The sequence below is a fragment of the Nanorana parkeri genome, unplaced genomic scaffold, assembly GCF_000935625.1.
Source record: "Nanorana parkeri isolate BGI_ZX_2015 unplaced genomic scaffold, ASM93562v1 scaffold389, whole genome shotgun sequence".
Taxonomy (NCBI): Eukaryota; Metazoa; Chordata; class Amphibia; order Anura; family Dicroglossidae; genus Nanorana; species Nanorana parkeri.
In genome coordinates this window covers 339,320-363,029 of record NW_017306657.1, presented here as the reverse complement: position 1 = coordinate 363,029, position 23,710 = coordinate 339,320, and the positions used below count along the sequence as shown (strand labels likewise).

General features: G+C 41.9%; 1 protein-coding gene across 2 annotated transcripts in view; it reads right to left on the bottom strand.

Moving 5' to 3' along the window:
- Window positions 1-23,198, bottom strand: part of LRSAM1 (leucine rich repeat and sterile alpha motif containing 1) — a 46,384-nt gene extending 23,186 nt beyond the window's left edge. For both annotated transcript variants that reach the window (XM_018559366.1, XM_018559367.1), the window contains exons 1-13: window positions 23,169-23,198; window positions 16,094-16,202; window positions 15,050-15,106; window positions 14,008-14,052; window positions 11,448-11,525; window positions 10,013-10,081; window positions 9,542-9,626; window positions 8,715-8,836; window positions 7,987-8,077; window positions 7,044-7,174; window positions 3,144-3,173; window positions 2,845-2,967; window positions 283-422 (exon numbers count right to left, since the gene is read on the bottom strand). In XM_018559366.1, the coding sequence (XP_018414868.1) occupies window positions 283-422; window positions 2,845-2,967; window positions 3,144-3,173; window positions 7,044-7,174; window positions 7,987-8,077; window positions 8,715-8,836; window positions 9,542-9,626; window positions 10,013-10,081; window positions 11,448-11,525; window positions 14,008-14,052; window positions 15,050-15,106; window positions 16,094-16,168 (1,046 nt within the window). In that variant the 5' untranslated portion in view covers window positions 16,169-16,202; window positions 23,169-23,198. The remainder of the gene's footprint in view (window positions 1-282; window positions 423-2,844; window positions 2,968-3,143; window positions 3,174-7,043; window positions 7,175-7,986; window positions 8,078-8,714; window positions 8,837-9,541; window positions 9,627-10,012; window positions 10,082-11,447; window positions 11,526-14,007; window positions 14,053-15,049; window positions 15,107-16,093; window positions 16,203-23,168) is intronic.
- Between the last annotated feature and the right edge of the window lie 512 nt (window positions 23,199-23,710).

The following is a 23,710-nucleotide window of genomic DNA, read 5'->3' as shown; positions in this document are numbered from 1 at the left end:
TGGGCAGGCACTATCAAAGACAGCTACTGCCAGGTCAATGGAAGGCTGTCTGAGGTCTCCACAAGCATGGGACTTCAGGCAGCCGATCCGGTTTAAAAATGTAAAGGGCCGATATTGGCCTTTAGTATTGGGGAATTTTCACGAGTACATGTACTCATGAAAATGCCCTGTATCGGCCCCGATACCAATACTAGTATCAGTATCGGGACCTCCCTACTTTAAAATAACAGTTCTCACTTCATTATGACCAGAAATATAAAAGATTTGTAAACGAGATCTGACCTGCGGTTTTCTTCCAGCAGATTTGCGATACGATATGATATTCCCTTCTCCATATGCTTCAGCTGATCCTGCAGCTTCAGTCGCTCATTCTGCAGCTGACGGTGATGTTCATTAAACCCCTTGTCTAACCTGGATTGTTCCTGACAAACACAAATTAAGTGTAAAATACAAATACAGTGTGAAATAAAAATACAGTGGGGGGAATTTAACAAAATTGGAGCAGATGTGCATTGCAACCAATCAGGTTCTCTATTCAGTTTGTTCAGTTAAGATTTGAAAATGAAAGAGAGAAGCTGATTGGCTGCCATGCACAGATTTTGTCTGCTCCAGTTTTTAAAAATTCCCCTCAGTGTGTCAATCCACCACTAGAGGGCCCTCATCCATAACCTAAATATATCATAAGAGAAAAACTGGCATACAATTTATCAGTATATAAACAATGCATGCCAGGTACATGTGGGAGAAGAAACTCAGTACTCAAATCCAACGAATTCTCCCCCTTGGAGATGTTCTCTTGCTAATTATGAAACTGATAAACTGCATGCCTTCTTTTTGCACAAACTAGAGCTTTTCAAGTTTTTCTGTACCCATCATGTGTCATTGTGTCCTTCAAGTAAGCTTCCTCCTATTTCAGTTACTTACATTTTTGTTGCAGAGTGAGATGCAACTTTGAGAGGCAACTTAAAGGTTGGTTATCATGCCCTCCTCCTTAGTGGGCTGCTCACCCCCTTCCTCTCCTACAATATACTGTATTTGTTATTGCAAATAATTACCAGCAATCCCACTCCTCTGAGATTACCGACTGGTGATGCAGGCTCTTCTGCAAAATACTCCCAGATGGCTGGTGTGCCTCACTGTGCAGGCATCCGGCCAGACTCATTTCAGTGGAGTGCCTGTAAACCTCCCATCATTGGCCACAAAGCAGAGATCTCAAAAGAGGCGGGTTACAGGTAGGTACCTACAACTATGAAAATGCTACAGGAGGCAAGATTGGACCACTAAGTACAATAGACTTTTAATAGCGCGGTGCAGCTTCCATATACCAGAAAAAAGAAAAAAAAAAGAGACTTCAGGTTCTGTGCAGATTTTAGAGATATGGTTTAAGAAGAATTCATACTGGTTATGCATTTCTTTTATTTTAGTATATTATTTAAACTGTGACAAACAGCCCCATTGGGTTCCAGGCAACGTCCAGGATGGTGTTTACCTGCCTCCGGGGCCGATTCAAGGCATTTGTGGGCCCTGGGGAAAAAAAATCTATTAGTGCCCCCCCTCCCCCCCAGCCTGATGTCTCGGGTGGAGGGTCTCTGGAGGGCTTTTTTTATCTGGGAAAATAGGGATTGCATCTCAATAGCAGTATTACAGCAAACGAATTACAATTTTACTAAGCCATTACGTAGTTCTGCCACAGACTCCAAGCTGTGGAGGGACTACAAATCTCTGCAATACATTTAAGAGCAATGCAGAATAATAACACCAGCTACAGAGGACTACAAATGCCAACAACACATTATAGAGCAATGCAGTATAATACCACCAGCTACAGAGGACTTCAAATGTCAGCAATACATTATACAGCAATGCAGAATAACGCCCAGTATCGGAATCGTTGCATCCCTACAAGTTACTTATTCCTTACATTGCTGAGCAATGTAAGCAACAGAAACTTGTATTGTCATACAAAATAAATGATTGCTCAGTTATATACAATCAATTCTAGTGATTGTACATGACTGAGCAATCATTTATTTTATATGACAATACAAGTTTCTATTCCTTACATTGCTCAACAATGATTGCTCAGCCGCAATGCCATAGACAAACAATCAGCAGCATGAAGGGTCACTTACTAACTTAAGGGCCACACACAGTAAGGCAGAGGATCATCTGCTAAGGTTAGGTCTCTTTCTCCATTCTCCTCAGCTCGGCTCTCAGGAGGCAGCTCTGGCAGGCACAGTTCCTTGTTGCTGCTTGGAAAAACAATGTGCGTGGCCGCAAGGAACTAAGTGAAAGCTGTAAATGTGGGCCCAAGAGGTGACAGTGGGCCCTAGGAAATCACCCACTTTGCCCATTGGATAAAGCAGCCCTGCCATGCCTAGACTGTGGCATTTTAGGAGATAAGCATTGGCCCCAACTAAATCTGGAGCAGCTGTGCATGGCAACCAATCAGCATCCACCATTAATTTTCAAAGCTAAACTGAACAAACTGAAGATAGAAGCCGATTGGTTGCCATAGGCAACTGCTCCAGATTTTGTCTGCTCCAGTTTTTATAAATCCCCTTGCCTGTCTTTGATTTGTGTTTGATGTGACGGTGTTGAATAAATATGGGCAGGAAGCCCTTAAATGTACTGCACTACCTCCCTGCAAGTTCTACATTTGAAGTTGACCCCTACAATACATATAAAAAACAGATATAAAGAATTTGTTTAAAAAAATATATTTTTTTAAAGTGTTAAGTAGAAAAACAGACCCAAAGTTTTTCTTTAATCAGATCCTCTAATGGATGGCAGACCTAAGTGCAGTGGAATGTGCTTGTATGAGCTACCAACAGCTACACTCACCTTTTTGACTGTCTGGAGGATCTCATCTTTATGGGAATTGTTCTGCAAGAGGAGCTTAGCATGTTCTCTCTGGCCCAATTCCAAGCGGCGTTCGAAATCCAGCTTTTCCAGCATTTTTTGTTCCTAAAGCATATAATTGAGTATACCATGTTATTCACCTCATCAGAAGATTGGTGTGCTTTTACTGAATTTGCTTTTTTTTTGTTTTTAAAGTAAAAATATTATGCAAGTTTTTACCTAGTGTCTGGAATGATTGACATTAAACCCCACCCCCGAGGCGCTAAATCACCAGGACTTACCTTTCTCTTCTCATATTCAGAAAACTTGTGCTGTAATAAAAAAACAGAATAGGATTTAGCCCTTCCATACAATTCCATTAGAGCTTACAACCAATTGTTATACCCAGCGATCATTCTAGTTCCAGACCTAGAGTCAAACAATCCCATCCCCAAAGTCTACTCTAACCACAAAGCCCATTAAAATCATAAAAAGTAAAATAATGGATTGAAATACAGACAGTCCCCGAGTTACATACTTACATACGATTTCTACACACAAACGGAGGCTATTACTGTACAGCAGGGGTAGTTGTAATGCTACGGCGCTCGTGCTGATGAGGAGTGCCCGCCTTTTTGGGTCTGGTTCGTAGTACTGTACGTACATTACAGGAAGCTGGCTCTTGTTAGACATACAGACGAGGGGTGCCCACCTCTTCCTCCGGGTCACTGTGGGTTTTTACTGCTGTCTGTATCCTCATTAGAAAGATTTAATCTCACTTCCTGTCTGGAGACAACAGGAAGTGAAAGGAAATCTACCCCTAGGAAGGGAAATTCACTCCTGTATGAGTTAACATGGGAAAAGGTGTCTCCACTGGAGCTTTATCACCAATCCATGTTTCCACGACAACTCAACATTTTCAAAATCCAATTATCACAGGGACAGAAAGTGAGGTGAAATCTTCTGAACAGGGACACACGCAGCAAAACAAACTTTACAGGGGATTAACCCTTCCCTATGCTATCCAAATCAACAACAAAGAATTTGGGGCTGGAGTTACACTTAAAACATTTACCTGTTCCAACTTACATACAAATTCACTTAAGAGCAAACCTACAGTCCCTATCTTGTTTGTAACCCGGGTAATGTCGGTACAGGCAAATTATTGATCGGATGATCCTTTCAGATTAGAAAGCCCAGGGCTGTAACCCGGGTAATGTCTGTACAGGCAAATTATTGATCGGATGATCCTGGCAGATTAGAAAGCCCAGGGCTGTAACCCGGGTAATGTCTGTACAGGCAAATTATTGATCGGATGATCCTGGCAGATTAGAAAGCCCAGGGCTGTAACCCGGGTAATGTCGGTACAGGCAAATTATTGATCGGATGATCCTCGCAGATTAGAAAGCACAGGGCATAGTTGCTATTTGCAGCCTATTTGCTATTTGTTCACGATTAGTTGAAAGCAAACTTGTACCCAAGGAAATGTGGAAGCTACCATTAATGACCTCCCTCTGACAAAGCTAGTTGCCTGGCTATCATGATGATCCAACGGCTTTATTTTATTCTGAATCACTGATCTGGAACAAGTGTGCAGAACAGGAGTTTGGATTTACTCTGACTTCACTTGCTTCACACTTGTTCTAAGTCTGTAACTCAGCTGAACTACAGTGTTCATGGGGATGTCAGCAAAAACAGCCCCTATATTTACTTTAGTACGCGTTTCCTTAAGGCCTGGTTCACACCTGGGCGTTTTACAGCACGTTCCTACGCACTGCCAAACGCTCAACATGTGAAAACCAATGATTGCCTATGGGCATGGTTCCCACCCGGGCGTTTTACAGCGTGTAGGAACGCGCTGCAAAACGCCCAAAGAAGTACAGGAGCTTCTTTGGGTCTTTGGGGCGTATTTGCTGCGCGCATCCATGAGGATACAGTCGGATAGCCCTCGGAAACGCGTGTTTGTCGCACGTTTCTTTTACCGCAAATCGCGGCACGAAACGTGCGGCACACACACATATTCTGTACGCCTAGGTGTGAACCCAGCCTTAATCCTTTTATGACCAGAGGTCACTAAAGCCTATGCATCAACGCCAAATTTAGCACCGGCAGTATATGTCAATTAATTTGACAAGAACTCTATGATGAATTTACATAACTGAATCATTTTACATGGTTTTTAAGAACATAATACAAGGTTTTATTTGTTACACTGCTTTGATAAATACCCTGCTCATGTTTTCATTATAGGCAGCCAAATAAATGTTCCATTTGCATATTAATGTATTTGTATCTGAGAATTAACAAATTTAACAGTGACATCTGCAGGCTGAAGCTATACTTTGTAAATAAACCTCCAGCCTGGCTGGGGATCACCATGATTGGCTTTCATAGTAATAACTGTGTTCAGGAACCATGCAGATTGGTTCCTGATCATTAGGGGAAATACAGAGCTGTCATTTAATGACAAATACTGAAAACTAGGAACATACACAGCTGTGTGTTCCTAGTTCAAACCTGGATGAATGTTTAGGTGTCCATACATTGTACTGTTTTTATTCTAAATTTTTCATTTGTGGAACGAACCCTTGTTCGATTATACCTAGACTTCCCCATCAAGTATAGTCAAATATCGATTTCAGAAAATCGTTTGTTAACCGCACTAACTAACCAGTTTTTGATGAACAATGGAAATAATTTCCTTTTGCACATGTAGCGTGCTCTTGCGGAAATGTTTGACGAATGAAAATACCACTGATTCATCGATTTTCCTTCAATCAGAATAAAATGTTACAACCTGACCGATCAAAAAATATTGATCACAATATCAAAAACGAAAATCGGTGATGTACCATCAACTGTTCGATTTGCGTTTGATAAACCGTTTGCGTACGATTCCCGAACGAAAATCGCACAATGTATGTGCACCTTTAAAGCTTCCACAGCTTCTTCCTTTCGTTCATTTTCCAAAGTCCTTCCAGCGCTGGTGCCGGTCTCTAATCCAGCGCAGACTCCTCGGGTCCCACAGTGTCTGTCTGACGTGCACGCTCCAATCTGCCCGGCTGCGTCTATTCAGCTTTTATGCCGCTCTCCTCCTCTCCCCTCCGCTGCTCTGGATTGCGCATTCACCCGCCCACACTTCCTCCTTCATAGCATTCGGGAGTCGGGTCTTCTGCAGCTGGGAGCGAGCGGCGCTGACACAGGTAAATTTGTTGGTATTTGCCAACTTTTTTTTTTAAATGTTGGGGCATATACAGTATCTACTGCTTACTAGCAGAAGATATATGGCAAAAAAAAAAGACTTTAATTCTTCTTTATTAACTCCAGGCATGGATTACTGCACCCCAGAAAGGCAATAGCCAGAATGAAGATGCCATCTGTTTAATACATCTTAAAGTGACAGTAAACTCAGGTGTTAAATCTTGATAATGCATTCAAGTACCTTAACTAGTAACAAAAATGTATCATATTTGTGTGTAGATCTTGGGTGTAGATCCTGAAAATTATCTCTGAATTGGTGCTGACACTGTCCTTCCTTCTGGAGTGTGGCTATTTCCTGATTGAACTCCTGAATTTAGCGTCATTTTATACATAGATCACCATACTACAGTGGCCCCCTAAAGAGGACCCATATTTGAGCAGTGCACAGATGCTGTAAAGGAAGAGGCTGTAGAAGCTGTACTCTAATCTTGCAGTTACAAGGAATCCTTCCTCCTCATTTGCAGCATTTTTGCCAACTTTACAGGTGCTCTCTAAACTGCATTACACAAGGATATTAACCTGCAGCCTCCAACTACTAACACTGGGGTCCTTCAGACAAAAGTTAAAAAAAATAAAAAAAAATTGTAAAATAAATTATTCTATCAATTTGCGACACTGAGCACTATTCCAAAAAGTGTAACTGTGTGATCTCCATACTGTTGAGTATTACTGCTGGGCTCCTTGGTCACTGGTGTTAAGGATGAGTAAATATCATCAATTCTCATGTTTTCAGAATGATCGTAATAACGTTTCACAGCACTTTAAAAAGTGTTCTAAATCGCATATTCATTTCTCAATAATTACAGTCATCCAGAAGTTCGGGGGCTCCACAAAAGGCCATTCAAACCTATTTGTGTGCCTGTTATGGTAAATAAACCAAATTGGTACATAAACCTGTATAAGTGGCAAGGATAGCTTGCCATATTCAGGAAACAGCTGACCTGCCATTCGCACTCTTCCTTCATGGCCGTCAAAAAAGCTCCATCTATGGAATCTGTTCCTCCATCACAAACATTATTCTCCAACACAGAGAGCAGGTACTGCGATGGGGGGCAGTACTCGATTCCAAGCTCTGAGGAAGAATCAGGGACACAGCTGTTTATACTGAATAAAGACATCTATAGATTCAGTTCAACTTTCCATATTCAGGTTATAAATAAATGCCAAAAATAGGAAAAACACATTTAAAGCACAACCCAATTTGCCATAAAGAGAACCATTCAGGATTGAGTGCTTGTAAGAACCTGAACCTTACCTCTCAGGAATAGCTTTGTGTGCTCTATAAATGTATTCTCTCCCTGTCAAAGCAGAAATATTATAAGAGAGCTTTTTAATGTTTTCTCATTACTGAGTTCAGGCAGGAAACAGGACAGTCTTACAGCCCAACACATTTACGGTGAAGCTGGAGAAGTACAAGTAAACAAAAATAAAAAAAAAGTTGCACTGTTATAAAAATTCAACAGTGGAGATTAAGATTTGTACAGATGCCCAATGGTGATTGGTGTTCTTAAAGATATCTCCAATCAAAAGGAATTCTTTCATTTTGATGTTTCTATAGTTTTAATATAAGTCTGATCAGCTGATCCATGGCTTGGAGCCATGTCCTCTAGTACCAGCAGCCACATACCCGCTTGCATTGGTCTTGGATACCAGCTCCATTTTCAGGGGATGGAACATCTTGCTTCTTGATAACCTGCCTGACTTTAACATTTACTTTTTGTTACAACTGGTAGAGTGCCATGCACAGCCAAGATAAGAAAGCTTCCCTATTCATTACAGTATGACCCCCAAGAGCTGTATTTAAAGGGCAGGCTAACATGCCCACACAGAAGCCCCAGAATATATTGTAGGTAATGAACATGCTCATTAAGAGAAAACCCTTACCCTTGCACAGGAATTGCTGAATAGCTTCTGTTCCCTCACTGCACACTGACACTGGAGGAAACACCATGACTGCCGCATCCAAGGATATGGTCTGTCAAAATGTCAAACATAATACATTCTACTAAGATTCTTGAAAAAATATTATATGGTACTTCTTTAAACAGAACAGACATTTTAAACAGCCTGAGCACTATAATTATACATGTATGTATTTATTGGTATTTAAAGCCCAACTCCATCCAAACCTTTTATTGGTAGAATGGAGAAGAAGTATAACTTTTTTCTGGTTTTAAATGTCTGTGTCCCCATAGAGAGCAATACCTCTTCCTGTCCTGACACCTGGACAGGAAGTGAGAAGACATTTTCCTTAAAGAGACACAGACAGCAATAAAATCCTTACAGAGGTTCTAAATCATCCTCAGTCTACTACGGTGTGTTTACTGGTGTCTATGTCCCCACTGGGAATCTTTCCTTACATCCTTTTCTCTCTGACACCAAATAAAAAGAAAGGAAGTGGGAAAATGTTCTCTCACATCCTGTTCTTTTTGAGGGGAAATACCACAATAAGATACCAGTCAGGAATAGACAGTTGGCAGAGGTGGCAACCTTACCTCACTCTAGGCAAAACAAAGTTTGGGCTGAAGTTGGACTAATGCCACGGCAAAGGGAAGGTTATTCTATATACTAATCCAGTTTAGAACTGAACACTATTAGAAATCATTGCTTACCTCTAAGGTGTGAGCATTGGCCAGAGCTGAGGGCAGCTCAGTCAATCTGTTCTCTCTGATGTCCAAAGTGCGGAGGCATCGTAGGCCTCCTATTGTTGGTGGAAGAACCTTCAGTTTATTTGCTAGAGGGAGAGAAAACAAAAAGGTTAGTAAGAAAAATGACTTGTCCAACAGTTGAGCAACAGGTTCCTTTATCATTTGAAGCTAGCCATACATTGGTAGATAAATGGGGCTGAACAAGAGAAAACAAATCGATGGAGGAACCTCCACTGCTAGCCATTGTATTCAGGCAGCTGCTGCCACCAATGGCTGTCTGAATACCCGAGCAGTGACTGCATCTGATAAGCTGCAGTCACTGTTTGGTCCACAATTTCCACCAGTTTTCCTCGATTTTGAAATTGTACAAAACTCAAGACATGTTTGGCTAGCATAACTTGAAAATAGGTGAATGCCTCTTCACAATACCTATTAATAATAGGGATCTTTGGGTGTCTAATTTAATTAATTACATTTTGAGTATTTGTTTTTCAGAGAAAAGAAGCAAGTAACCATATATGTTGCTGACCAGACACCCAGATCAGGGATTTGACAATAAAAAGTAACAGCCTTCGATGGAATTCATTTATTAACATTATTTTAAATGCCTCGGTTTAATGTGTGCCGCTTGTGAGAATGATATTCAAAATACAGTCCCAGAACAATTCTACATATTCTATTGTGATGTCAAGGTTTGTACCATGATATATCCTGATAACGCCAACTATTTTTTTTTTTCTTCCCATACCAAGCTGTAGGATGCCCCGAAACTATTTACTAGTGACACTTGCCTTTTACATTGAGAGTTTGAAGTTGGACGAGGTCCCCTATGGAGTCAGGAAGCGCCCGAAGGGCATTGCGCTCTACATTCAGCACCTGCAAATAAAAGATATGTAATGGAACAATAGCTTCCCAAACATAAGGCCTAGAAGCCAATGGGCATAATCCACAAGCTATGGTGCAGTCATCTAAGACAACCAATCAGAATTCATCTTTCAAAGTAAGACTACTGATGAAATTTGATTTATTTTCTGCATTAAATTACTGTTCGAGCACTTGCTCATTGCAACTAGCTCCATATGTTTTCCTTTTAAATCTTGCACTACATTATTGAATGTGCCATTTATTTCAATGCAGCACACATACTTTTATAACCCAAGGACCCATATATTTATCCAAATGCCACAGTGTAGATATGTTACCCCCATTGCCCCATATTTTATTTGCCCTGCAGGTAAACTTTTAGTATCTTCTAGCTTTACCCGTAAAGATGTAAGCTGACCAATGTCAGCAGGAAGAGATGAAATCTGGTTGTCATGGAGGTCGAGGACCTAAAATGGAACAAGCACAGTTTTGCATATGGAAAAAACAAACTGGCAGGGAATTACAGAATTTCTTCAGTCTCCGGGTACACAACAATCAGATATTGCAGTCACAAAAAATCTTTCTACTATTTCTCATTCCTGCCTTCAGGACTTCAATCATGCTGCTCCCTTTCTCTGGAACCTCCTTCCACAGACACTCTCTAACTCTCCAAGACTTTGAATGCATTCTGAAATGCCTCTTTCACTAGCTGATCTTCTCTCATGTCCCTAACTACAAATGTGCAATCTAGGACACAATTGCCACTGCCATAGCGCCCTCACTGTATCAGTCTCCCTTCTGTAATCTATTTAGAGCAAAGTCTATTTAGAGGAGAGTATTATGCTTATATATGAGTGTAAATCTATAGTAGGTATAGAGGCACTGAGAGAAGTCAAAGCATTAGCTTTTTTTTTTTGTAAATGTTCTGACAGAGCTCAGTCCATCGTTATTAAGACTTTATCTCGATAAAGATGGACTAAGCTCCGTCGAAACAGATAAATGCTGATGTTTTGACTTATCTCCGCTGCAAGACCCATTAGTGCCTCTATACCGACTTTAGATTTGTTATTTGGTATTTTTTTGGATGAACAAGCGGGCATTTACCTCACAAATAGACTTCAGTGGCTACCACCGGGACTGGCACTATGTGTATGTCATTTTTTAAAGTATGAGTCTGATAACCAGTGTTTTTGTTTCGGGTGTAGAGTTTCATAAAGTTGTGACACACAAATTTTATGCACCAAAATCAAACATTTTTTTTTCACTATCAGGTTAGAAGACTTCCCTTCACTTCCTGTCCTGGAGATGCAACGGGAAATGAAAGGAAATTTCTCCAAAGTGAATGGAATTCCCATGTTAAGACAGTTTTACTGGAATAGGTTTCACCATTAAAGGATTTTTCCTCACCTTGTGCTCTGATGAAAACTCAAACATTTTAGATCTCTCCTCACTTTCTGTTCGACGACCATGGTCACCAAGACAAATAAAGGGGAGAAATCTACCCTGCCGTGATACAGACAGCAAAAAAGACTTCTCCCTACCCTATCCAAACATTTGCCTTCACATCAACTATGCCTGAACGTAGCCCTAACTGTCGGGCAAAATATACTAACACAGGCATAGTAACAGAGATGACAGTATGTGCTGCATATCAGATCCATCTGCAAATGTGTCACTCAGAAAAAAATGTGTTCTTATCTGCACCAAAAATCTGCATTCCAAATAAATTATCTGTTTGTACTTCAAGTCCTTACTTTATACATTCATTCATACAGCACATACAACATCACGCACATCAAATACTAAGCTGGTAGACTGGAAATATACATTTACCTTGAGGGTAGCCAGATCAAGGATTTGGCATGACTTGGGCACTAACTGAGATAATAAGTTGCTGTGAAGAATCAAAACCTGCAACAACAAATGAATCAGACTTGAAATTACACAACTGTAATTACCAAATACCTGACCAAGCTGATCAAATACCGATAGGGGTTGATTTCCTAAAGCAGTAGAGCATGGTCACTTACAAAAGTGACTTTTTGCTGAACTTGATAAATAGGGTATAAATCAAGCCCAAGGATTAGCAAACAATCAACAACAAATTCTAGTCTTGCAAATGTATAACAAGAATACACCACACTGATTACTTTTCACTTCAGATCAGATGTTAGTTGAAACAATCATTTACTAATGTGTCTGCATAATTCATAAACAATCAACAACTTATAATCATTGGAAATTAACTTGTATTTTGCATTATTTTTCCTTCTGTTGGGAAAAGGAAGTGTCAGGTTATTATTATTGTCTGTGTCTTCCTTGGTCAGCTGCCACAAGGGCCAGAAAGTGAGGTGACATCTTTCCAAGGGTGTCACTGACAGCAATAAAAACTGAGGTTTTCCAAATCTATCTTAAACTAAAAAAAATACGTTTGGGCTGGAGTTTGGCTTTAAATTTGCAGTGGCTAATTGTTCAGCCATAATAGCTTAAGCGTGTACTATTATGCTATACTTCTTTCTATTTGTCTATTCTTTACTCAAAGAAAGCCACCTGAAAAGATAAAAGTATTACTAATTTATTTTCAAACAATGCTAACAAGAGATCAAAGATGATGATCATGCTACAAGAAAGGGAGCTGGAGTGCACAGTTTTTGGGAAGATCAAAGGACAACTCCCAGGATACAACTAAAAGCTTAAATTAAAACATATAGCCACAATTTTAGCTCCCAAAACATTTGCAAAGTAATGCACCTCATCCACTGATGCCCCTAGCCTTGTTTTGCTATATGGTAGCATATCATCAGGAGAGTGACCTAACTCTGGTACTGTGTTGGCTCTGCTCTCACTATACTGTATGGTCATGTCACTTCTCTCCTTTCTGTCCCGCTCCACCTCCCGAGATGACACAAAGCCCTGGTAAGCAACACAGAGTATGTCGCTTCATATTATTCTGCATTGCTCCACCATTGTCCTAAAATTAGTCTGCATTGTTTTAGAAAAAATTCACGTCACTTTAAAAAAAAAAAAAGTTTTGGTAATTGGTATAGGTGAGTACTTGAGGAACAGTATATGTATGTATGTATCTACTGTACATGTACATATAATCCACAAAGACAATTGTAGAGAGAACCAACCATCCGTCTTCAGTGAGTGCATGCAGCAATGAGAGATAACCCCTTTTTTTCCAATAGCTAACAAAAAGACCAAACTCGTGTTTTATTTATCTTTATAACTCCATAATCCACATGCCAATACTACAGTTAAGGACCAACAACAGTCCTTCCTCAGATAAGGCATTTCTAACAATGAATTAAACATACGTCTTAAAACAATAAAACAAACATACCGGAAACCTGTCACACCTGAATCTAATTAAAGATAATATCTAAAAATCAGTACAAGCTTTAAGGTGCCCATACACCTGCCAATTATCGTACGATAATCGCGGGTAATCCCGTGATCGTACGATAATCGGCCGGTGTAGGGGCAGCGTGCGACCGCATCTACTGTACGGTCGCACGACTTTCGTCTTCCTAGCACGCTGAAAACCTGTCGAAAATCATACGATTTTCGGCAGGTTGGTAGAGTGCTCGGAAGACGATAGCTGCACGGGCTGGTGTGCAAAAGCGCACACTGCCCGTTCAGCATTGCAATCCTTGGCAAGCCCTCCCATCAGCAGCGATGATCGCAACTACGATCTGTCTGTCCAAGATGGGCAGGTCGCACGAAATTTTAATGACCTTACAACCATCGCACAACGAAAGTCGTGCGATGGTTGTAATGTGTATGGCCAGCTTTACTCTGAGTAATTTGAATAAAAGGGAACTATTTTCATCATCCACATACTGGTAAAAATACAAATAAGGGATACTATACTTGCCAGATTGCCTACGTTTTATATATATATATATATATATATATATATATATATATGTTAAAATGTCTTTTTGGTTTATGTAACATTGGTGAAACCACACAAAAAATGAAGAATCGGCTATCTCATCACAAATGTGATGATAATGAATATGGAAACTTGTGGATCTGTTCATTATGTGGTCACAGTTTATTGAATGTACTGCTCATAGTAAAGCTTGTACTGATTATTAGATTGTATCTTTAATTAGATTCAGGTGTAACAGGTTCTAAAATGTTGTTTAATTCATTGTTAGAAATGCCTAACCTGACGAAGCACTGTTGATGATCCGAGACTGTTGTACTGGTATGTGGATTATAGAGTGATAAGAAAAAAAGAAAACACGAGGTGCTGCAGACAAAATGAGTCTGGACTTTTTGTTATATGTAAATACTGTATGTTTGCTGTGATAGTGAGGGCTGAGAGGAACATTTTTTTCTTTAGCACAGTGATTGTCCAGGTGTGTGTTCCAACACTAACCTTCTTCTGAAGGACTCGGCACATAGAGAAGGCACCATCTGGGATCTGGAAACAGACAACAGGTGTTGAGTGTGGACTGCAGAAAGTGAACTATTAAAACGTTATTACTTTTAAAAAACAAGGATCAAAGAAATCGCTAAATATTAACATTTTTTGCCTCCTTTCCTCTAATGGGAGAGCAGCTAAAATGTCAACCCAGCACACAGCTCCATCACAAATTGTGTGCGCTCAAATAGTCACTGCTGTATCATAGGAGTCAAACTTTTCTTCCAATTCAGTCCTGAGCTACTCTCCCAGTGTAGAAAAGGAAAGGAAGGTGTCAGTTGGTTATAAGTAATTATCTCAAAAATCAAAGTAAAAAATGTAAACTAAATACACTACCGCAATTTTAATTAGACAAAAATGATATCCTAAAGCTAAACTGTTGTTGTTCAAAACAATCTTAATAGAAATTCCCCACTAGCTTCTAATGTCACTACAGGGCACAGGAGTGAAGTACAGGCCGAGGATAGAACCGTAGCGTGTGGCAACGGACACCAGAATCTGACAGTCCTATAAAGGGCTATATGATGAAGAGTCAAACAGAGGCTTCAACTCTTAAACAAGCAAAGACACGGGCTATTGGAAAGGTAGATATAATACCTCTTCTTCTGCAGGGTTCTGCTATCAAGATTGTTTTGGGCCAACAATAGTGCTGCATACCTGCACTGATCTTTTATAACTTTCATACTATTCCCATACCTCAGTTAAGATTCTAGGAGTCAACACCTACCCCTGTTCTATTATCTCTTAAGCCCAATAATGTCTTATTCCTACTGCTCCTCATCCCACCTATAACAATTCCTCTATTGCTTTGGCTAAAATAAAATTGGTGTTTTTGATTTGAGAGAAAGTTACTTTCTATTTCTATCTGATCTAATTTTCTAGTATACAGTGTATATACATATATATATATATATATATATACACACATGTACGTACACACACACACACACATACACACGCACGCCTGCTCTATATAAAGAAAACTGGCGGGGCTTACCTCTGATAATTCACATTTTGAGATGTCCAAGATGTCATCTGCTCCGGCCTCCTTGGCCTGCATGAAAAAGGCATAACTTCAAGCAATTATGACCTTCTTTATAGATAAGATCAATTGCAGGCACAACTCATTATCACTGTGCTCCTGACAACATTCAGAAAATTCCCAAAATGCACAGGAGGCTGAGCGGTGCGGGAGGAGAGACGCCGGCCACTCGCTTCACTCTCCTCCCCTCTCTAGTGTGTTTTAGTGCATTTACATGCATTTTGGTGCATTCCAGACCAGAGAAAAATAGTGCAGGCTGTACTTTTTTTTTAAAAACATTCTGGAACTGAATGCAGTGGTATGAATTAGCCTCACTTTTTACCACAGGAATGAATGGGGATGCGTTTTTGGAGCAGACATAAATTGTGCTGATCTGATCTGAAGAGTATGTATTCTTTTGAAAGTGAATATGTCCTTTGACTCTTCCAGCACCAATTAGTACCTTGTGAGCTCTCCCCTGCCAGGGGGGTAAAATAAGTTACACGTTGGAGTCTACCCCTAATCCCATATGACAGCACTCAGGCCTGGGAGACTGGCTGCTCAGGCACCCAATCCTGCACTGTGGAAGGAAAGAGAAAGATTCACATCTTCCCATCAGATTCACCGCTCCCACACACCAGGAATTATTAAGTATTTCAATGCACTCCAGCACAGGTAACGCAAGGAAAGGCAAGAATCTACATCAGATGATGGTGCTATCAAGTCAGCCTGTTGCTCTGCACTGAATGGGCAAACCACAGGCTTGCTTGAAACCCATTAGTTTATATATGGAGGAAATAAGGCTCTTTCATGTGAGCGTTGTATGTAGCGGGTATTAAGACTATAGCGTAAACAACAATATATGTTTTTCTCCATATAGTACTGTACTGCACTGTCTGCTGTGATGTAAACTCATACAAGATTAAGATGAGATCACCTCCTGGCAATGGACCAGTTTCATCTATGAGATTGTTCTATTACATATCAAATCACTGGATCAAGATAAAAGTCAGGACTTACCAGGCACATCTGATACTCAAGGCGTTTCCTGGCCTCCCCGCTCTGCTTCTGTTTCTTGAAGAACAGCGGCATCATATTTGGCACCTCAATCCTCACCAAGACAACACGGCTACAACAGAAGAGAGTTCAGTGACACAGGGCTGGTGTCCCCGGGAGGAAACAGCCTGACAATTCCATTACTCTGCACTGCCAGCTGCCCAGCAATGAAGGGAGGCAGCTCCCTGGGCTATTAGAGTCTTCTGTGGAGGAGGAGACACTGACAGCCAAGGAAAATCCGATACAGGCACAGCCAAAAAAAACTCACACAGGGATCACCTAAAGAGGAACTCCGAACCAAGGCTTAATGACCAGCAATGAAGGAGCTGATCACATCTCTGAATAGAATTGTGCATCCCTTCTGACTTCCAGGTTGTGACAGAACGGAAATACAATATCAGTTTCTTATAAGATAACCTGTTCAGCAGGTCCCTAAAATGATGAGTGCTAATGGCACGTTTTAAGGGAGCAGTATTGTGACAAACATATATTTAAAAAATGTCTTAATATTAATCACAGGGGAAGGAATTCTGGCTTGCAAACCACATTACGGTGTTATGATTCATTAGCAAATGGAGAAGTTATTGTTTCCGAAATGTACAGAAAGAATCTCATTACAGCGGTTTCCCATGAATTAATATAGCCCAATGAGCAGCGCAGTGAGGCAGAAGAAAATGGCAATGTGTAGCATTTAGGGCTCGTTCACACCAGACACAGTGTGTTCTGGCCCAAGTCTGGCCAGAACGCACTGCATCGCATTGCAGCAAGCTCACTATGTTGTGGGGCAGGAGGGGGCGTGGCTGTCCATTGAAGTGAATGGCACCGTAGCCACGCCCTCCAGCCGCAATGCGATCGGCCGCATGGGAATGCAAGGCACATTATGCCTGCGGTCCGGTCCGAACAAAATAGTGCTTGCAGCATTTTGTTCAGACCAGACCGGACCACAGGCATAATGTGCCTTGCGTTCCTGTGCGGTCAATCGCATTGCGGCCAGAGGACGTGGCTATGGTGCCATTCACTTCAATGGACAGCCACGCCCCCTCCTGCCCCACAGCATAGTGAGCCAACCGCAATGCGATGCGTTCTGGCCAGGATTGGTCCGGAACGCAGTGTCTGGGCAGGTTCACACCATTTTCTGGACCAGATATGGAATGCAGTGCATTGCGTTTTTACCGCGATTTTGGAATTATTATTTTTTTGCTTAAGCCCTGGTTCACACCTAGGAGTTTTTGAGCAGTTCGAAAAGCGCTTTTAACTGCCCAACACAAGAAATCCCATGATATTTAATGGCCCTGGTTCACACCTGAGCAGAAAGATGCCAGCAAGAAAACGCCAAACGCCCCAAAAAGATATTGGAGCTGCTTTGGGCAAAAGCGCTTTTCTTCCCCACAGCCTTCATTGTAAATGCCCAGAAACGCGCGAAAGAAGCATGTTGTACATTTTCGTGAGCGTTTTTGTGCATTTATACGCGTTCTTCCATTGCCCACAATGGTTTATGAGCCGCCAATCGAAACGTGCGTCTTCGTGTACACACGTTAAAACGTGCATACCAATGTGCAAATAACTGCACACTGTTAACGCACGTACTAAAAATCTCTACCAGGTTCTTTTTCCATGTCGGTGACCCCCTGGAGACATTTCACCTCACTTCCTGTCCCTATGGTAACTGAACAGTAACAGGTGTCTCAGGACAGTAACAATGGACAGCAATAAAAAACTGATATATAACTAGATATAACTGTCATGATCAAAATCTTTCCCAGCACAACAAATTCACGCCACTAAACATCAACGACAAAAGATTTCCTTTTATTCTGTATCACTGCAACACCAAGTCGCCAGGACAGGAAGTAATGGGAAATCTGCCCAATGGGGACAGAAACAGCAAAAGAAAGTGGGAGCTAAAGTTCAAAGATCTGACACCAAAGCTGCCAAAAGATATAAGAAATGGTTAGATGATTCTACCAAATTCTCAGCTATGGGTGGACCGACCCTGACTCTATGTCATTATAGCGAATCATTAAACACATCATGCTGATTTTATGAGCTTGTTATACTGGATTCTGAATCTGTAAAAAATGATGTGTGACCTGGTAGGTAAGGATGTGCTGTTACTTACTATTCATACATTTTACAAACACCGGACAAAAGAAAAGTATGTCTGTTGCCCAAATAACCAGATTTTCTCTCTCATGTTCATCCATTTCTGTGAGAATTCTGCGCAGCCGAAGAAAATGTCAGGAGTGACGTAATCCCCCTGTGCGGAGACTGCAATCTAGCTGATATGTGGTGGGACTGGTGCTCTTCAACCCTCAGCCTAAATCCTAAAGCTGGCCAAACACTCTGCAGTTATCGTACCAGTTCCTTCGTGCCGTCATCAAACCCTCGTTCCATTTCCGCACAACTGCCCCCATCATGCACAGACCAATGTCAATTTCTAGAGCTGCAACAACGATTCGATTTAGTCGATTAAAATCGCTTAGTCCGCTATTACATTGCCTGTTTGCGGCTACACACAGAAGCCGCGCACGCCTCGCCCACGTCGCGGTTCAGCCTCCAATCCCGGCGCTCCTTACATCTAGCCGGGCCGGTGCGATCACATGACGGTTGCCGGAGATGTGAGCGCGACAGGTGTCAGCCGGGGAATGGAGACTACGGCTGGGGACGAGCTAGCATCCAGGCTGAACCGATCAGCAGAAGACATGGAGGGAATGTTCAGACAGTAAGTGCCCCGAGCACCCCGGAACCTGGGACCTGACACCGTGCACCCCAATCCACCATCATACCCATCCTCTGCACCCCATCCCACCATCATACCCATCCTCTGCACCCCATCCCACCATCATACCCATCCTCTGCACCCCATCCCACCATCATACCCATCCTCTGCACCCCATCCCACCATCATACCCATCCTCTGCACCCCATCCCACCATCATACCCATCCTCTGCACCCCAGCTCACCATCATACCCATCCTCTCCATTCCTGCACTCCATTCCACCATTATACCCGTCCTCTCCATCCCTGCACTCTTTCCATCATCATACCCATCCTCTCCATTCCTGCACTCCATTCCATCATCTTAACCGTCCTCTGCACCCCATTCCACCATCATACCCATCCTCTGCCCCCCATCCCCCCATCATACCCATCCTCTGCCCCCCATCCCCCCATCATACCCATCCTCTGCCCCCCATCCCCCCATCATACCCATCCTCTGCCCCCCATCCCCCCATCATACCCATCCTCTGCCCCCCATCCCCCCATCATACCCATCCTCTGCCCCCCATCCCCCCATCATACCCATCCTCTGCCCCCCATCCCCCCATCATACCCATCCTCTGCCCCCCATCCCACCATCATCCCCATCCTCTCCTTCCCTGCACTCCCTTCCACCATCATACCCGTCCTCTCTATTCCTGCATCTCCAATAACACCAGCTATAGAGGAATACATCAGATCCCAGCAATAATACATTGCTGGGATCTACATGCAATGCAGAATACCATCAGCTATAGAGGACTACAAATCCCAGCAATAGTACATTATAGTATAATGTACTATTGCTGCGATTTGTTGTATTCCCCTAAAGCTGCTGGTATTCTGCATTGCGTTGCTGTATAATGTACTATATTACACACCACACTTTTTTTTACTTCCCCCGCTCCAAGCTTGCTCCCGTGATGGACTACAATCTCTATACAATCTAGTAGTCCATCACTGGAGACTTTTTTTTTTTTTTTTAATCCGATTAACCTATTAATCGAACTTAATAATAGGCTAACTAATCGATTATGAAAATAATCGTTAGCTGCAGCCCTATCAATTTCCATCATCGTTTGTTATCAATACCAACTCACTGAATTTCAGCGATCGACAGAACGGATTCTCGTTTTTGGGCGGTGTTCTTGCTATGATTTTGGCCTGGTTCACACCTGGGCGTTTTACAGCGCGTTCACACCTAGGCGTATAGAATATGCGCGTTTATACCGCGATTCGTGAAAAAAAGCGCGTTTCCGAGGGCTACCTGGCTGTATCCCAATGGATACGTGCGGCAAAGAAGCTCCTGTACTTCTTTGGGCGTAGGGTGTTTTGCAGCGCGTTCCTACGCGCTGTAAAGCGCCCAGGTGGGAACCATGCCCATGCAATCATTGTTTTTCACATGTTGAGCGTAATTCCGAGCGGCTAAAACAGTACCATGTATCGCAAAAAAAAAAGGTACTTCTACCTTTTTTCTGCAATAGCCACCCCATTGAAATCAATGGGGACACACGGCAATTGCTGCCTGCATTGTGCAGGACCGCGCGTTCTGGGTGTTGTGCGTTGTAGTGCATGTGTGAACCTAGCCTAAAGCTAGCCAGACACGTAGCAATCGGGCGAAACAATAAAACTTTCAATTCCATTTCTTGTCAAAACCACTAAGCTATTGAAGACATAAAATGGTGGTTTGAATCAACCACAAGGAGATGGGATTAAAATTGCCCAGATCAACCTGATTTCATGGCTTTCAAAGACATTGGTGGTTGGTCAAACTTGATATATAACTAGATATAACGTTCATGATCAAAATCTTTCCCAGGACAACAAATTCACGCCACTAAACATCAACAACAAAAACTCTAGAGACATTAAACTCACCTCACTAGTTCTCATTCAGTAACAAGAGCCAACAGAAAATGCAAACAATGACATAGCTTCATATGACAATTATTTGGGCAGATCAAAAAGGGTGTTCTATCACAGTGATGGGATCCTATACAAAGAAAGCAGGAAAAAGCCAATATGTATACACCAAGTACAACATATCGGTAAAGGCTGGCTGTATTTCACACAGTCTACCAAGAATTGGCTAGAACAGGTCAAGTCCAGTAAGAATGATCTGATGTCAGCGTTACATAAAGGTAAGGAATGAAGTTAAACTTGTCTATACTGAGCTACTCTAAAACAAGGAAATATAGAGGGTACATAACGTGGTGTAGTCCTATTTAATTCTGCAGAATGGTGGCGAGCGCACAATGGCGATGTCAAATCAAATGTGTGTGTTTATGGACAGGACACAGAAATTGTTATTTTCCACAATGACGGCTGCTGAGAGCTGAACATAGCAGTCACGTGGGGGAGAATAACAAAGATCAGAGAACATAACACACGCATTATATCTCTGTGTACCTATATTGTCCAATCTGCAACAGTAATAGTAATAACAAATAATAACAAATGTTAGAGAACATAACACACGCATTATATCTCTGTGTACCTATATTGTCCAATCTGCAACAGTAATAGTAATAACAAATAATAACAAATGTTAGAGAACATAACACACGCATTATATCTCTGTGTACCTATATTGTCCAATCTGCAACAGTAATAGTAATAACAAATAATAACAAATGTTAGAGAACAGAACACACGCATTATATCTCTGTGTACCTATATTGTCCAATCTACAACAGTAATAGTAATAAACAAATAATAACAAATGTTAGAGAACAGAACACACGCATTATATCTCTGTGTACCTATATTGTCCAATCTACAACAGTAATAGTAATAACAAATGTTAGAGAATATAACACACGCATTATATCTCTGTGTAGTGTGTACCTATATTGTCCAATCTACAACAGTAATAGTAATAACAAATGTTAGAGAACAGAACCCACGCATTATATCTCTGTGTACCTATATTGTCCAATCTACAACAGTAATACCCGTCACATTTTTAGTAACGATATTATATTTCAAAATATAACCATAGGTGACAGGAGCAACGCTTGGCAGGTGAAAAAAGAACATTCGTACAATTGGTTCATACTTCAGTTAAGTAAAAAAAAAATCAATACTTTTTATTGATATGAGCTAGACATAGTGATGAGTTTGCCCAAGCACGCTTAAAAACTTGGAGCGGAATGGAGGCATTTCTCTCCCCTTTGTGACATATTGCTGTGGGGCGAGGAATGTTTCTACTGCAACTTCTTGGGCCCGGCATATGGGTGCCCACCAAGTCCAGGCTCTTCACTAAGTGAAAGCTTACTCTGATCTCTCAGATGGATTTTTTTTTTTTGTGTGAAGGGGCCCTTCACACTGTTATGGTGCATGCCACATCTTAATGTGCGTTTGGTTAAGGCAGCCCAGAGTTTTGATTGGGCTTGGCCCAGCCTCATCTCTACTTACAATCAGGTTTACAAGTGAGCCATACATGTTTTTTTGCACAGATTTCATAAGGGTCAGAAGATTTTGACTGCTGCCTGTGTCTTCATTAGTGATGAGCGAGGGGCTCAGTGCAAACCCAGTTCGCCCAAGCCCACGCAAAACTGTGCATGACACCGCTGCACATTTCTCAAAGTGGCAAGGAGCCCATCTTTTGCAACTGACTGGGTCAGGGAGAGGGGGTGTCAGTCACAGTTTTGCACGGGCTTGGGTGAACTCAGGGAAACTGGGTGCACACCAAGCCCTCACTCATCACTAGTTCTCATTGGAGAGATTTCCTCTCACTTCCTCTCCTGGTGACACCAGAACCTGAAATGAGAGTGTGTTGGTGCCTAAGACAGAAAGACTCAGATCAATAAAAGTCAGACATATGCTTTAACCCCTCCCCACTCTGCTATAAAAATGTGTTGTGCTTCTATCCCCCTTAGAAGAAATATTACATCACTTCCTGTATGTGTCACAGCCTGTCACCAGGAGAAGAAGTGAAGTGTTGCCAACAGGGACACAGACAGCAGTAAAAACCTGACAGATATTGTAAAACATCCTCCATGGGTACAAATAAAAAATACTGCAGTTGCATTTTAAATTCTGTGGACAGTATGTTATATTAATCTGCCTGTAACTGCAGAGCTAGACTTACTGACATGGCATGCTGGTGTTTGTAGTCCCACAGCAGCACCCAAGCTACAGATTGCCTAGCAATGCGCAGTATCACAGACACAAGCATGTCACCCAGCAACATGGACCCATGACTCCAATACCAGCACAATACACCAGGAACAACAACTGGGACTGGTGCCAGGGACAGACAGAGTGGTACTCACTGTTGGGGGCCACAAGGACTGTCAGGGGCCCATCACTGTGCCGTCACTCATGCAGAATCACTGCCCTAGCCATGGACTTCAGGCGCTTCCGGGTCCTTTCCAGTCATGTGACTCGGCTACCAAAACAGTCAACGAGCGCCACCTGGTGGTCACCAAGAATACTGCACGCAGAATATGTTCCCTTTACAAATGTATTATTATTAATAATAACACACCTAGGCGTACCGAATATGCGCGTTTGTCACGCATTTCGCGATTCGCCAAAACAAACGCGCTACTTGGCTGTATCCCAATGGAAACGCGCAACAAAAACGCCCCAAAGAAGCTCCTGTACTTCTTTGGGCGTAGGGCGTTTTGTAGCGCGTTCATACGGCCTGTAATACGCCCAGGTGTGAACCATACCCATAGGAAATAATGGGATTTCGGTGTTTGAGCATTTTGCAGAGCGTTCAAACGCGCTACAAAACGCCCAGGTGTGAACCAGGGGTGCACCAAAATAGAAATGTAAAATCCGAAACGAAACCGAAATAGAAAAAATTGTC